Source organism: Danio rerio, chromosome 17 (genome assembly GCF_052040795.2).
Source record: "Danio rerio strain M-AB ecotype USA chromosome 17, GRCz13ab, whole genome shotgun sequence".
NCBI lineage: Eukaryota > Metazoa > Chordata > Actinopteri > Cypriniformes > Danionidae > Danio > Danio rerio.
In genome coordinates, this window is record NC_141037.1 from 9,310,699 (window position 1) to 9,326,119 (window position 15,421).

General features: G+C 33.6%; 1 protein-coding gene across 3 annotated transcripts in view; it reads right to left on the reverse strand.

The window, feature by feature from the left end:
• The window catches only part of ahi1 (Abelson helper integration site 1), a 38,016-nt gene that overhangs the window by 440 nt on the left and 22,155 nt on the right, over window positions 1–15,421 (reverse strand). The window contains 12 exon segments of one of the 3 annotated variants that reach the window (NM_001319989.1): window positions 80–159; window positions 4,577–4,668; window positions 4,748–4,910; window positions 5,001–5,063; window positions 5,853–5,911; window positions 6,587–6,701; window positions 6,943–6,974; window positions 9,152–9,194; window positions 9,276–9,466; window positions 12,465–12,605; window positions 12,680–12,810; window positions 12,944–13,062. In NM_001319989.1, the coding sequence (NP_001306918.1) occupies window positions 80–159; window positions 4,577–4,668; window positions 4,748–4,910; window positions 5,001–5,063; window positions 5,853–5,911; window positions 6,587–6,701; window positions 6,943–6,974; window positions 9,152–9,194; window positions 9,276–9,466; window positions 12,465–12,605; window positions 12,680–12,810; window positions 12,944–13,062 (1,229 nt within the window). 3 annotated transcript variants of the gene reach the window in all.

Here is a 15,421-nt window from a genome sequence, read left to right on the forward strand (position 1 = left end):
CAAGTGAAGAAACTAATATGAATAATACGTGTACAATTGATGCATAAATGACAAGAAGACGTGACGTTTGGATTCATACGTGGTGGAGGAGGCTTCAGCATCCGTGTCCAGCTCTGAGATGATCTTCAGCTCTCCAGAGGCACTGATGGCTGCGGACATCTGAAACATCAGGGTCAAAATAAAACACATTATCATGATCAGTGATTTTAAAGAAGTCGACAGAACCCAAAAACACTGAAAGATTAAAAGCACAACCTTTTTTTATTTAAATATCTAAAAACCATTAGAATGGTGTCATACATTTTTGCTGACTAAAGGGCTGTTCACTCCAGGTGATGGTGAGGTTTAACGCTTTGTGACTAAACAAAAAGCACCAATTTTACACCATTAGGTGTAAAAGCGTCATATTTATAGAAATGCCTCATGCTCGTTTTTTCACCAGTCTTATCCACCAATCAGATTGGGACTTTTGTTCATGTGCTTGGAGCTGCTGCATTTACAGAAACACCACTTAGAGGCACTCAAGTGCAAAACAGTGGAGCTGATCCCAGTTTTACTTTCATTTAATGAAGAAGATGCCCTGAGGCATGAAGAATGTGGAGCTGCTTTTATCATTGGTGTCTGAACACAAAGCTGTATGATAAACACAACTACAATAATGTCAGTAGGAGTGGAGATTTGATAGGAGTTGATGGTGAGTTTCATTTCACTTTTCTTTCCTGACTTTCAAGATCATTAAGAGCCATCTAAAGTCAGGGGCTAATTTCAGTGGTTGAAAGAGTACTGAAAAATCATACTTAAGTACCATTACTTGCCTAAAAATGTGAGAGGGTGCTCGCTGCAGAGCCATTTGAGGAGAGCTGAGCTCCAGCGAGGGGGAGCATGAGCTGTTGCTCCTCCTCCTGTAAGCTGTTTTAATGCGTACACCAACCCCACCCCTAACCCTACCCCCAGTGACATCACTCGTAGAAGAAGTGCAAAAAAGGTGGAGCTCAAGCTTAAGCTCCCCCTCGCTGGAGCTCAGCTCTCCTCAAATGGCTCTGCAGCGAGCACCACTTGAAAAATGTAGTGCAAGTAAAAGTATCTGTTGTAAATATTACTCAAAGGATGAGTAAATAGTAGCTATTTTAAAAGTAATCAATAGTAGTGAGTATTGCGCTTTTAAAAGCTGATGCATTAACATGTAATTTGTGAATGTGTGTAAACGTAATATTCTGTTGTACATTTAGCTATTGCCCAGCAGGCACACGTCAGAAGACGTTAATATTAGGTTCGATTTAGGTTGCGATGTCAGGTGACCAAAATTCAATGTCTAGCCAGCATCTAATGACAACATTATTTTGATGTCTAATAATGACGTCAAATGATGTTGATATTTGGTTGATTTTAGAAAGTGACCAAAATCCAATGCCAAGCCAACATCTTAAACCAACGGCATATTGACGTCAAATACTGACTTTTATTTGTCAGGTATGTCAACCAAAATCCAACATCTAATAGACAAGTCAAGCTGTAACATTATTAGACGTTGATATTTGGTTCATTTTACGTTGAATGTTTTCTAATCCCATAGACAAGAAAACAAAGTAGTGACTATAGGTTGAAGGAAAGAAGTGAAAGTATCTATACTGCTCTAAAAATATACTCAAGTGAAAGTAAAAGCAGACTTTTTTTTTTTTTTGGTGTTTTTACCTTTATTGGATTGGACAGTAAGAGAGTTTTAACAGAAAAGCATGGTTTAGAGAGAGGCGAAGGATCGGCATAGCCGCGCATAGCCGCGCCTACAAAGGTAAACATTTTAAAAGTAGTTGGTAAATTACAGTTCTTAAGAAAAACTACTTAATTACTGTAATTTGAGTATTTGTTAATTGTTATATTCACTAATGGCTAATTTTTGTGCGTTCACTCTGCTAAATGAAAATGAAAATCGCGTGGCATCTAAAAAACTGCTGACGATAAACGTCACGATAAAAGGGTGTACAAATGATCAATTTACATTATCCCAAAGGTTTTGAAGAATGTTTAAATCCAGAAAAATAAGCAATGTTAACTAGTGAGTAGTATTATAATAAAACACATGAAATTTAACATGAAAAGCAGGAGACTGCAGTTCGTTTGCCAACCCCAGAATGCTCATAACTGCAAAAAAAAACTGTAAAAACACACGGCTGGACTGACAGGGTTTCTGCAGATATCATAATGTCAAATTTAAGACTTTTTAAGACCATTTAGTATTAAATTTAAGACTTAGATCACAATATCAAAAACACGCATATTCATAAGGAGAAAATATAAATATAATAATAAATGTATTCAAATTAAACAGTACTAAAGACAGGTTAGATGCACTATTGAACTACAGGAAAAAAAAAACATCTTAAGCCTGATTTACACGTTCACCTGGCACCGCATCGCACATCTCACGAAACGGAAGAGGCTTTTATAACTGATGTGTTCGCTGTTGTGATATTCTTTAAAACGACAGGGGCCAGTCAAAAGAAACTGACCGTGAAGACAGACGGATAAACAGAGAAGTAGGAAGTTTCCGGAACTACGTCATATCATTAACATCTTTCAAGATTTTAAACTAGTTATATTTTATTATTTTTATAATTATTAATAATGATTATGAAGATTTTTTTAAAATCAAACTTTGATGCATCACTTGCTTTTGTTCATATTTCGGACAGTTTTACCTGTTAAAGTTAAATATTAATGACAACAAAACATGACTTGCTCTACAATTATATTTTTTTATTATGGCAAGAATAAAAGAAAAAAAAAAGTACACTTACTAAAAAATACTGATGTTTTTTACTTTTTATTTTTTTATTTTGCCCACCCAACAATTCACACATTACTGTCTGGCTAGTTTTTTTCCTCTACTTATAAGCTAAAAACACAATAATGGTCCAACATTCCTGACCATTATCACCAATAAAGCCTAGAAATAGAGCATCAGTGTATTGTAAACCGATAGGTTTAAATATTCCTTTCCAGTTATCAAAGAAATAATGTTACTTAATTTTATTTTGTAGCCATTACATTTATTACATTACATTTATATATTACAATTGTAATATATATACACACATCAGTGTAAAACCTATTAATGGTGGAAAATCATATTCTGTAATATTAAAACCACCTGGGTCTCCAATTTTGCATACCCTCTCTTTTTGGCTTTAACAAACATATCCTTCAGGTTTTTCCAAACTTTTACAACAACTTTCCTTCTTTGCCATGGCTGTTGCAATTTCTGGCCAAGAATTATTGGTCATCTGGTTATCTCTATGATCACGGATCTGTTTTAGACAAAATCTCTTCAAAGTGATTAATCTTCAAATCAAATGCGGCACCGCGCAAACTGTTTTTCTCGAGTCGCCACCCAAAATAATGTTGCGTGCATCCAAAGCGAACCTCCGCAAACACAGCGATGATGTCACATTCGAGTTCAATAACAGAAAGCTGATTGGCTATTGCATGTTAGTCTCATTTGTAGTTGAAGTACCGCAAATTACATTTGGACTAGTGAAATAAAAAACTACAACACCACGAAAACCAAGCAACAACAACAAAGAATTTAAATGAGCAGTAGATGAAGCATTACATGGACATCGGAAAAATAAGACCTGTGCAAAAATAAAACAGCGAATTTAATTCTATAAAATTTTTAGATTTTAGACTTTTTAAGACCCTGCGGAAACCCTAGATTGAGCCCCTTCCCCGGAGAATCATCAATCTGTAGCGATCGATGATTGGCTGCTGGTCTATTCAATTCAATTCAGCTATATTTGTATAGCGCTTTTACAATGTAGATTGTGTCAAAGCAGCTTCACATAAATGGTCATAGTAACTGGATCAGGGTGGTTCAGTTTTTAGTGTTTAAGTTCAGTTCAGTTTAGCTCAGTTCAGTATGGTTTGAAATCATTACTGAGAGTCCAAACACTGAAGAGCAAATTCATCGACGCCTAGCTCTACCGATCCTGAACCATGAAATTCTAGTAGGCCCTCCCTCCTGCCCACTGGGGCTTCATTCGCCATAGTGACCGTTAAACTTTTGCCCATTCAAAACTATTTGAGTGATATGTCTTCAGTTTGACAGTTTTGGGCTGAGCTAATCGGAGACAAACTTCTCAAGTAAACAATGAATGCTTATTTTCTATTTTTATAGCATTCTTTTTGACTTGTATTGTGATCAACATTTGGGCTGTTTATAGATGTGTTCATAAGCCACTCGTAACAATTTTATATTTTGGCCAAATAAACAAAAAGATTTGCACATCACACTATTCCAAGTTGGTAAAATGATCAGAATATCCCATCACTGCCAGTGAGATGAAGCATGTGTTGATGCTAATGAAGTCACACACCCTCAATTTCCAGTTTGCACTGATAGAAAGCCTAAAATCAATTAGATTTTGTCTGGAAAAAAACAGCGTTGCTTCTTCTACGCGTGATCATGAGCAGAAGAACATGAAGCAGTGCTTTGAGATATAAAAAAATCTCTGCTGCTTTCGTTGCGAACACTGACTAGGGAAAATAAATACCTTTTAAAAGATCCTCATGTTATTACCTGAACTGGTGTTGCATGGTCTGCTTCCTCAGGTTGATCTATCAGTGACGGTTGTGCTTCTAAAGCTCTTGACAGCTCCTCATCAAAGTTCCCTATGGAAAAACGCACATGAATTTAGACAACATGATGTAAAATAAATGGACTTTCTGTTAACAAACCCTATTCACAAACCTTCATCAGCCACATAAGATGCTGGGAAATATCCCTCCTGCCCACTGACCAGTCGGCCAAACCACCAGCTGTCATTGTCTTTATACAGCACATGAATCACATCACCGCGGCGCATCGACAGCTCGTCCGACCGATTGGCTCTGTACTCGTATAAAGACACAACCTGGAGAATATTTCAGAAAGGACGACAGAAATTGAGCTAATGTCAAAAGTAATACTAGTCAGCATATAATTAAAGCAAATTAACGCTTACCGTCTGATGAGCTTGACCCAAATCTGTCTCTACTTGTTGAGAGAATTCATAATCATGGAAACTCTGTGAACATTACCATAATCTTTCATTTAGAAAGTGTGACATACATAACACATCAGCAAAACTAATTCATCTTTAATCAAAAACACAGATCTTATACTATAAAATATTAAGATTAGTTAATAGAATAATCTTTAATTAGAAAGTGTAAGATCTAACATTCAGAAAACATCAGCAAATCTAACTTGTCTAAATTGCTAAATACATATTTTCATACAACCTAAAACTAATAAGTTCACTAACCTTTTGCCAAAGTCTCTAGTTGAAGTCAGAATTATTAGCCCCCCTGAATTATTAGACCGCTTGTTTATTTTGTCCCTAATATCTATTTAACTGAGAGAAGTTTTTTTTTCAACACATATAATAACTAAAAATATAATTAACTAAACATATAATTAAAAATATAATTAACTAAAAATATAATTATTTTCTCTTTGCCATGATGACAGTAAATAATATTTGACTAGACATTTTTAAGACACTTCTATACAGAAAGTCTTAATTTGTATATATATATATATATATATATATATATATATATATATATATATATATATATATATTCATTTATTGTAGCTGAATTTTTAGGACCATTATTCCTGTGTTTATTGTCACAGGATCCTTAAGAAAGTATTATAACATGCAGGTTTGTTGATAAAAAAAAGAACAGGATTTGTTTGAAACTGATCTTTTGGAGTATTATTAATTTCTCTAATGTCACCTAATTTAATGCAGCCTTCCTGAATAAAAGTTTTACATAAAGTCAAACAAAAATAGATGACAGTGACTTACTTTCTGCTGTCTGAGGGATGGAGCTCTTCTGATTGGCTGTCCGGCTTGACTGTAACCACCTGTGAGAGCAGAAGACTTCAATCATTTCATGTATTTTTAAGTACTTAGGAAACAAACTAAACACGATTAATATTTAAAGTTTACAAGATTATTCAGGGCTCTCATGTTTTCAAAAATTAATTAATTAAATTAAAAGACTTAATTTTATTTATTTATTTCTGTGGGTTGGGGGATAATTATTAGAAATAATTAATTTTCATAATTATAAAATTATAAGATATGAAATGCAACAACAACATCCTCAAGAACATTGCTAGCTGTCATTTAAAAATCTAATTTAATAAGATTTATTTAAATTTGCTTTGAAGACTTTTATAGAAAAAAATTTATTATTTTGTATAATGACAACAAATTACTGTTAAATGTTTTTTTTTTTATTCCACTATTGAGATGCCCTGTTTATTTTTAGAAGTTCATTATTGCGCTATATCAGTTCCAATGTAAAAATGACTCGCGCTAGTGGGTTACATACATTTTATCTATGTCACACAATATTGATATTTACGGTACCTAGTAATGAACGTCTTTGCAGCTGGGTCAAGTAAATTAACCCAGAAAAAGCAATGTTAAATTCTAACATCAGATCGCTAACCGTTTCTTCATGTACGTACATGTCCATGTCCATTAAATTCATATACAGGTGAGGTTAAAATGATTAAAGGTAACGCTCATACTGGTGTGTGAGGTCAGTGTGGCCTGAGGAATAAGCTGAGCGCTCAGTGAAGAAGACATCTGCAGTTTAGAGTGAGGAGACAGTAGAGATGGAGGAGGAAGATATGAGTTCAGGCCCTGAAAAAAAACAATAACAAGAGCTCAGTTTAGTATTACAGAGCAGAACTACTGCTGTAGTTCATTTCAATGTAACGGCAAACGTTTTTAATCATCACGTAAACGGTATAAATAGAAGCTCCTTTAATAATTTTATTCAACTAAAACTTTTTATTAAAATTACAACTATTTGTCTTTAAATTCAACATGCTAACTGCAATATAATATATAGTGAACCAAGTAGAAATGATGTAATATTCACCTCTATACTCCTTCCCAAGGAAGACATTCCACCTTTAAAGAAAATAACAAATAAAAGATTCACAAGCTGTGTCTCATTTCAGAGGCTGCATCCTTCGAAGGGAGCTGCGTCATCATGGCGCGACGAAGGCTCTCTTATTTAAAAAAAAATAAATTAAAGGCTCCTTCAAGTCAGCCTCAAAATGTGCCCTGTATTTTCCAGGTAATGAAGGACACAAGCTCAAACCTCCTAAGATTAATTGCGCGCTGATAACGGCAGGGCGTTTTTAAAAGAAAACTCTGAATTAAATGTATGAGTTAGGTTTATTTTACTTTGATATCTAAACTCTTGTTAAAAAAAACAAAAGAGTCTGACATGTCTTACTAAAGAGTGATTTTTATAGAGTTTGCTTATGTGTACATGTATGGATCAAAGGAAATATATTTCCAGCTTTTGTAAACCTTGTTTTGCCTTTAGATCGCTTACAATAAGTTTTTTTAAATCACTTTGGGGAAAAAAGTCATTACAAATTGTATTAAAGCTTATTAACGGCAGCCATTATGGTTGGTAAGTGACGAGAACTGTCCTCTGTAGGCTAGATCGTCTCATTTCAAAATGCTTGGTTCGGCCTGTGTGGACTTCAAAGAATTTACCCTTGAAGTCTGCATCCTTTGGAGGATGCAGCTTCTGAAACAAGACACAGCTAGAGACAAAATTAACTGCACTTGTTTTAAAAACACATCGGTAACACTTTATAATAACTACACACTATAATTCATTTACTAACCATTAGCATCTAGTGAATTCATTATTTGTTAAGCATTAACTCTACATTAATAAATGTTAGTAAGCAGTTTATAACTGCAGCTACAAATGTTCTATTAATGATTTATTTTTCATTTCTAAATTAAGTATCGCATTATTTTACAAACCATTTGTATTTAAGAGTAGTTGAGGGTTTTTAGAAAAATTCTGAATGAGTTAGTAAATGATTAATAAATTATTGAAATCAACATTTATATGTCTTATTATCTAGGCATATACTAATAGTTAACTAATATGTTAATATATGCTTTATTAACTCAACTTCATGCAGTTTTGTGACCTAATCTAAAGTGAGGACTATTCATGCTTTATAAATCCTTTATAAATGATAAATAAAGGCTCAGAATCAACTGAACAATATTCTTTGCAATATTATCTAAAAAGTAAAATTACTGTAAAGTTTAAACATTGCCAAATGACATGAGTTTCAAAATATGACATAAAGCAGCATAACACAACAACAATATAATAATTTAACAATATATTCAGATGCAATGTTTAAACTCTACATTGATTTTAGATAAGGTTGCATATTTGTTTTTCATTTGAAGTATAGTTTCATTTGAATAATGTAGTTTATGTAATTTTTCCTGTTTAGAATTTAACTGAGCCTTTATTTGTCATTTATAAGGGATTTATAAACCATGAATAGTCCTCACTTTAGATTAGGTCACAAAACTGCATGAAGTTGAGCTAATAAAGCATTTATTTACATACATAGTAACCATTAATATATGCCTGAATAATAAGACATATAAATGTTGATTTCAATAGTTTATTAATCATTTACTAACTCATTCTGAATGATCCTAAAAACCCTCAACTACTCTTAAATACAAATGGCTTGTAAATAATCCAATACTTGCTTAAGTAATGAAAAATAAATCATTAACATAGTATGAAAGTACAATTATTAAGCACATTATAAATTTGTTTGTAAGTCAAGAATACAGCATTTGTAGCTGCAGTTATAAACTGCTTACTAACGCTTATTAATGTAGAGTAAATGCTTAACAGATAATGAATTCACTATTTGCTAATGCTTAATAAATGATTTATAGTGTGTAGTTATTATAAAGTGTTACCAACACATCTTATTTTCTTAAAGGGACAGATTACCCAAAAATAATAATAATTTCTGTCATTTACTCATTCTCAACTTGTTCCAAACCTCTTTGAGTTTCCTTTTTCTGTTGAACAAAAAGAAAGAAGAATGTTGGATAAAAAAAAAAAACACCCATTGACTTATAAAAGAAATATATTTTTGTGTCCTTTATCCCCAACATTCTTCAGAATATTTGTTCAAAAGAAGAAAGAAATTTAAAAAGGTTTAAAAAAATTTAAATCAGTGTTTTTAGGCGAAGTATCCCTTTAATTTCAAATATACATCATATACATTACTTGCCTTGCTCATACATGTCCACATTAGAGGAACTGCGATGAGGCTCCTGTAAGAAAATGGCTGTGTTACTGATCTATTATTGACTGAATTATATTTTGCTTCATTTTCTATAAATCACCATTTTTACCAGCACAGAGTCTAGTTTCTGTTTGACCCGCTGCATCTTCAGGGACATGCGTGCAGTGTTGGCAAATCGGTCCATGCTGGTGGCCGTGGGGTTCTGGATGCTCATGAACTCTGATGAAATCCTGCCCGTCTTACTGTCCAGATTCTCTGAGCGACTCCAGCCTCGCAAACTCTCCACCTCCATCTGAGCCACTGAGTATGGTAGAAATCATATAACCTTTGTTTTTTAAACACCGCTTAAATTGTTAGTTCACCCAAAAAGTTTAATTATGTTACTTATTACTCGAGAAGGGTCTGAATGCAGACACGATCATCAGATCAGTCTTATCTGTCTGTACCAAGGACTTTAGGTTAGTGGAAAAAGGATCGGACTTTCGCTGTTATCGCTCCAAAATGCTGGAATAAACTTCCACCTCACATTAGACACGCTGCAACTTTACTTGTTTTTACAATCCTTCTGAAATTGCATATTCGCATTTGAGCCTTTTAAATGTTATATGCTGTGTGATTTGTTATTTTAATTAGTATTGATTGTGTTTAGCACTTTGGGCAATTCAGTAATATAAAAGTGTGCTACAAAACAACCATGCAATGTATGCAATGCTGAGCTGCATGCAATGCTTTTAATGCGCACACGTAGCCCTAGCCCTCACAGGGACGTCACTAGCTCCATTGAGTGCATTGTGTCTGAGATTGCTTGTAAGCAAGTCTGCAGTTAGATCCTATTGAATTAATCACCCTCAATTCAATTGCCTGAGACATTGCTGTATTTTCAGAACACAAATTAAAATATTTTAGATGTAATCGGAGAGCTCTCTCATCCCCCATAAACAGCAATGGCCCGAGATGTTTACTACATTGTCAAAACAGTCCATGTGATTCAGTGTTTCAACTGTAGTCGTGCCAAGCTCCAAGAACACTTTTGTTCACTAAAAACTGTAAATATGACTCTGTTCGCCCATGTCTTCTCTCCCGAGTCAGGTTGTCAGTTACAGGTTCACCATTCACTTGGCCAAGCCATGACTAGGCCCACACGGAATCTGTGCGAACAGAATTTTTAGCCCGTCATTGAGTATACTTATTTACTTGTGTAAATGTGTTTAAATTCATATTTATTCAGTTTTTTAATTAATTTCAGTAATAATATTGACTAATAAGAAAAAGTTCTATTGATGAATTTACAATACAGTTTGTAAAGTAATATGTTCTGTCTTTTAGTAGAGATATGAGAGACTTGCTTTGTTTACCAATTAAGTGGATCTAGATGGATTTGCATTGTAAACATTAAATAAAAGTTAAAAAGCTATTATTTTAAGTCTAATTTTAATTTATTTATTATTTGAAGTTTTATTTTAAGTTTAAGTTTTTAGTTACAATGCTTTTTAGTTAACATAATTAAGCTTTTTTTTGTCTGATATTATTTACTGTTATCATGGCAAAGATAAAATAAATCAGTTATTAGAAATGAGTTATTAAAACTATTATGTTTAGAAATGTATTGAAAAAAATCTCTCTGTTAAACAGAAATTGGGGAAAAAATAAACGGGAGGCGAATAATTAAGGGTGGCTAATAATTTTGACTTAAACTATATATATATATATATATATATATATATATATATATATATATATATATATATATATATATATATATATATATATATATATATTGTGATTATGATTTCCGAAAGTATGACATTGCTTTGTAAATGTTTATTATTACCATTTGTTAAGTCTCTCCATACAGTTTGATAGAGCGATTGGACTCGGAAGCCGCTTCACGTGACGTCACACTTAGCAATCGGATGAGCATTATGATGTATTGATGTATTAGAGTCAGCAGCGCAACTTTAGTGTTGATTTGGCAGCCTATTTTAGTTTTAGTCTGATCTTTGTGTGAAGCTGACGTTTTAGTTTTTATTTGTTTTTGTCACGTTCATAGGCTTTAGTCTATTCAAGTTTTAGGGCACATAGTCTTATTTTAGTCATAATTATCCATAACTAATTTTAGTCAACGAAAACTCATGATTTAGGTCCACGTGGAATCTGCGTGCAGAAATCTACAGATTTCCACAGATTTTTAGTCCATCCTTGAGACTATATTTACTTGTGTAAATGTGTGTAAATTTATATTTATTCAGTTTTTTTAAGTAATTTCAGTAATATTACTGACTAATATGAAAACGTTCATATGATTTACTTACAATACAGTTTGTAAAGTAATCATTTCTGTCTTTTAGTAAGTATATAGAAGAGATATTATATCAGAGATTTGCTGTGTTTACCAAATAAATGGATCTAATAGGATTTGCATTGTAAACATTAAAAGTTAAAAACTTTATATTTTTTTAATTTAACATATTAAGTTTTTAATTACAACACTCCCAAAAACATTCCGCATAAATCCGCAGATTTTTCACAATATTCTGCGCAGAAATAGCAAACAAAGTCTGCAGTTTCTGTCTGGCCCTACTCATGACATTTTAGTCTAGTTTAAGTCGATGAAAACTGTATTTTAGTCTCTTTTTAGTAATGCAATTATATTTAATCCAGTCAACATAATAGAAGTATATAAAAGTAAAGACGAAACCAAAATTGTTCTTTTAGACAAACCCATTTTAAAAAAAGTCGTCATATTATAATACTGTTACCTTATAGACTCAATAACACATACATTCCAGACGCTCTGATTTTAATTTACAACATTTGTTTGACCAACCAAACCTGTTAAAAGTACACAACCAAATAAATAAAATAAATAAAAACAATTAAGGAAAATAATAAATAAAACAGCATCACAAAACAATGCCAGAATGAAATGAACACAATCAATTTGAGGAGAAACAAAGATATTTTGTCATAGATTTCACTGACGAAAGCAACACTACATAACATGCGAGCATAATATTGTCGAAGACATTTGCAAATAAATAAAAACTATTTTTTGTTTTTACACAAAAGTATTTTGGAGCCTCACATGGACTGTTTTTTGATTCTTTTCTGGACTTTGAACGTCATCACTGTCTATGGAGGATAAGGGAGCTCTCTGATCTCATCTAAAATATCTTAAATTGTGTTCTGAAGATGAATGAGGGAATGACATGAGAACGAGTAATTAACTGAATTTTCATTTCTGGCTGAACTAACTCTTTAACTGGCATCAGTGATTTTTTTTTTTTGGAGGACTTACCTTTAAGGTCATACAGATAGAGATGGATGGGCTGGTTTTGGCCGAAGCAACAGAAGGCCACCATGTTCTCATGAGGGTGGAAAACTACAGCTCGAAGTGCAGATGAGTAACACAGCTCCGAGTACACGGCAACCTGGTCACCTGCACAAACACATTTCCAAATTCGACCTCCACTTGGATTTTTCTTGCAGAATGTCTCACAAGACTTTCTGTACCTGTCTCAGAGTTCCAGACATACGCCAGTCCATCTTCACTACCAGCGAAGATGAAGCTTCCGCAAGGAGTGAACGTACTGTTGATTCGATCCCTGTAGTTTGTGGCACCTATGTATTTCTTTACTGCCAGACTGTAACAGGGAAAAACAATTGTAAGTAAGATTTTTATCTGATTAGATTTTTTTAGATTCTTGCTTTTAATCTCAATAATTTCTAAATAATGTTCAGTTCTGCACATTAATTAAAAACAAAAACAAAACGTACATTCTCAAATCCATGACCCTCAAAACACTGTCTTTGGCATGAATTAAGAGTCTTCGTCCATTTGGATGCACCTCCAATGAGTTAATGGATATTCCGTTCAGATCTGCCTCTTTAATTTCCTGCAAATAAAAAATAAATGATAATAAATTGACATTGCTTTTAGGCTGAATACAATACACAACTTTTAAATCACAATTTTGAACTGATTTATTGAAGATGTCTATGCAGATTTTAGCCAGTTGGAGTTGATAGATTTCACAGTGTATAATGGGTACAGGCATTTTTTTTTTTAAATGTCAGACATATTTGATAGTTGTTTGATATTTAGAATTTTACAACAACAAGACAGGTTTCTCCATAATTGTCAATTTGATAATTTAAAAGTGTGAGAGTGTGTAATCTTAAAGTTACATTTTACCAAGTCAGTAAATGTGTGATTCAATGTTCATGAACATACAAATATAGCCTCTGATACACAAAAAGTAGAAAAGGGAATACAGGGAATCTAGTCATGTCAGGCAGTAGTCAATGAGGAGTCAAAGGAGGTCATTAACACAGTGCCAAAGATGTGTCCATATCTGCTAAAAGTCACTTGACTTCTAATGTGAATCGTTAGTAGGTTTCTTAAATAGAAGTAGTGTAAATATTTAAGACATCCACATTATGCAAGAAGGTTGATGCCCATAATAACAAACTGCATTTCTTTGCCGGATAAACTAAATTGAAAAACAGATATTTATCATGAGAATTAAACATGAAATGATCTCTCCATTCCAACAGATAACCAAAAAAAATAATGGGAGATTAAAAAGGAAAAATATTTGTGGAGAAATGTTTCCTTGTGGGGTTTTTAACAATGATTACTACTTTTGTGTTTAAAAGATGTCTAATAGATGTCTAAATAAAAGCGTCTTTGCTAAAACAAGGCTATATTTGGGCTCTGTGCGAGTAAAAATCTAGTATAATAGCCAAAACTAGACTAGTCATCAAATACACTTCAATAAATAATTACACACACCAAGTGAGTATAATAAGTCTATTTGATCTCATTTTGGGTTATTCTTGAACATTTATTATTTATTTTCACTGACAGCCCAAATTTAGCCTTGTTTTAGCCAAAACATCCAAGCTAGATGTCTATTAGACGTCTATTGAACACAAAATTGCTTGGTGCGCAGCGTTTTAAAATATATTAATATAGTGTATTTCAACCCTCAGTTGATTTTTTTTAAAGGGACAGTTCACATAAGACATCATTTACTAATCTTCCACCTGAGCTTTGAGTTAGAGCTCTGCATTCCTGCGGGCGCCGCAGGACTCGACCAGATTTCTACGGCGCGGGTATAAATTTCCGAATAAATCACGGGAGCCGTCGGTAATGGGTTTAATTTGGGACTGGAGCGGGCTGTCTAGCAATATCGCTCCCGACTCCCGAGTGAGCACGCATATGTATGTGTGTAAATGAAATAGCGCGATGCTGTGTTTAGCTTGTTTGTTGCTGTGTGTGTGTGTGTGTGTGTGTATATGTATGTGCACGCGCGAATGAGAGGTGTGTGTGTGTGTGTGTGTGTGTGTGTGTGTGTGTGTGTGTGTGTGTTAGTGGGCGCGCGCGCGAATGAGAGAGAGAAAGCTTTGTCTCTGTGTGTGTGCTTGGTGCTGTGCGTGTGTGTGTTTATACAGACAGCTGTCTGGACTGTATAACTGGGTGATTTTCGGTTTTGTTCTCCCCCCGCTCTTTAGCGGCATCGGGCGCAGCGGATAGAAAACGGGGCGGGGCGGGCAGCGAGACAACAAGTGCTTAATATAAGCGGGAGCGGTCGGGTTCGGGCTAAAACCTGGCGGATGCGGGCGGGAGCGGGATTCAAAATTTAGTCCCGCGCAGATCTCTACTTTGAGTTTCTTCCGTCTGTTAAACACTGTTATGATGAGAGAGAAAAACAGCCATCAACCTCTAGTATTTTTGTTTCTACTACACTGCAAAAAATGCTTTTCTTAGATTTTTTGTCTTATTTCTAGTCCAAATATCTAAAAGTTCTTATATCAAGAAGAATTTTCAAGGCAAGCAAAACATATTGTCCTGTTTTCAGAAATAATATGCCAATATTAAATGAGTTTTTCCTTAAAACAAGCAAAATAATCTAGTTTTTCCTTTTGACATAAGATTATTTTGCTTACTTTATTGGCAGATTATTTAAATTTTGGCATATTATATCTTAAAATAGGACAGTATGTTTTACTTGTCTAGAAAAATATGCTTGATTGAAGAGTTTTTAGATATTTGGACCAGAAATAAGACAAAAAATCTAAGTAAGAAAAGCATTTTTGCAGTGTATGGATGTCAATGGTTTCCAACATTCTTCAAAATATTTAGTTTTGTGTTCAACAGAAGATAGAAACTCATAAACGTTTACATTTCAACCAGTTGAGTGAGAGTAAATAGTCAGGAAATGTTCATCTTTTTAATGAATATTTAACTTC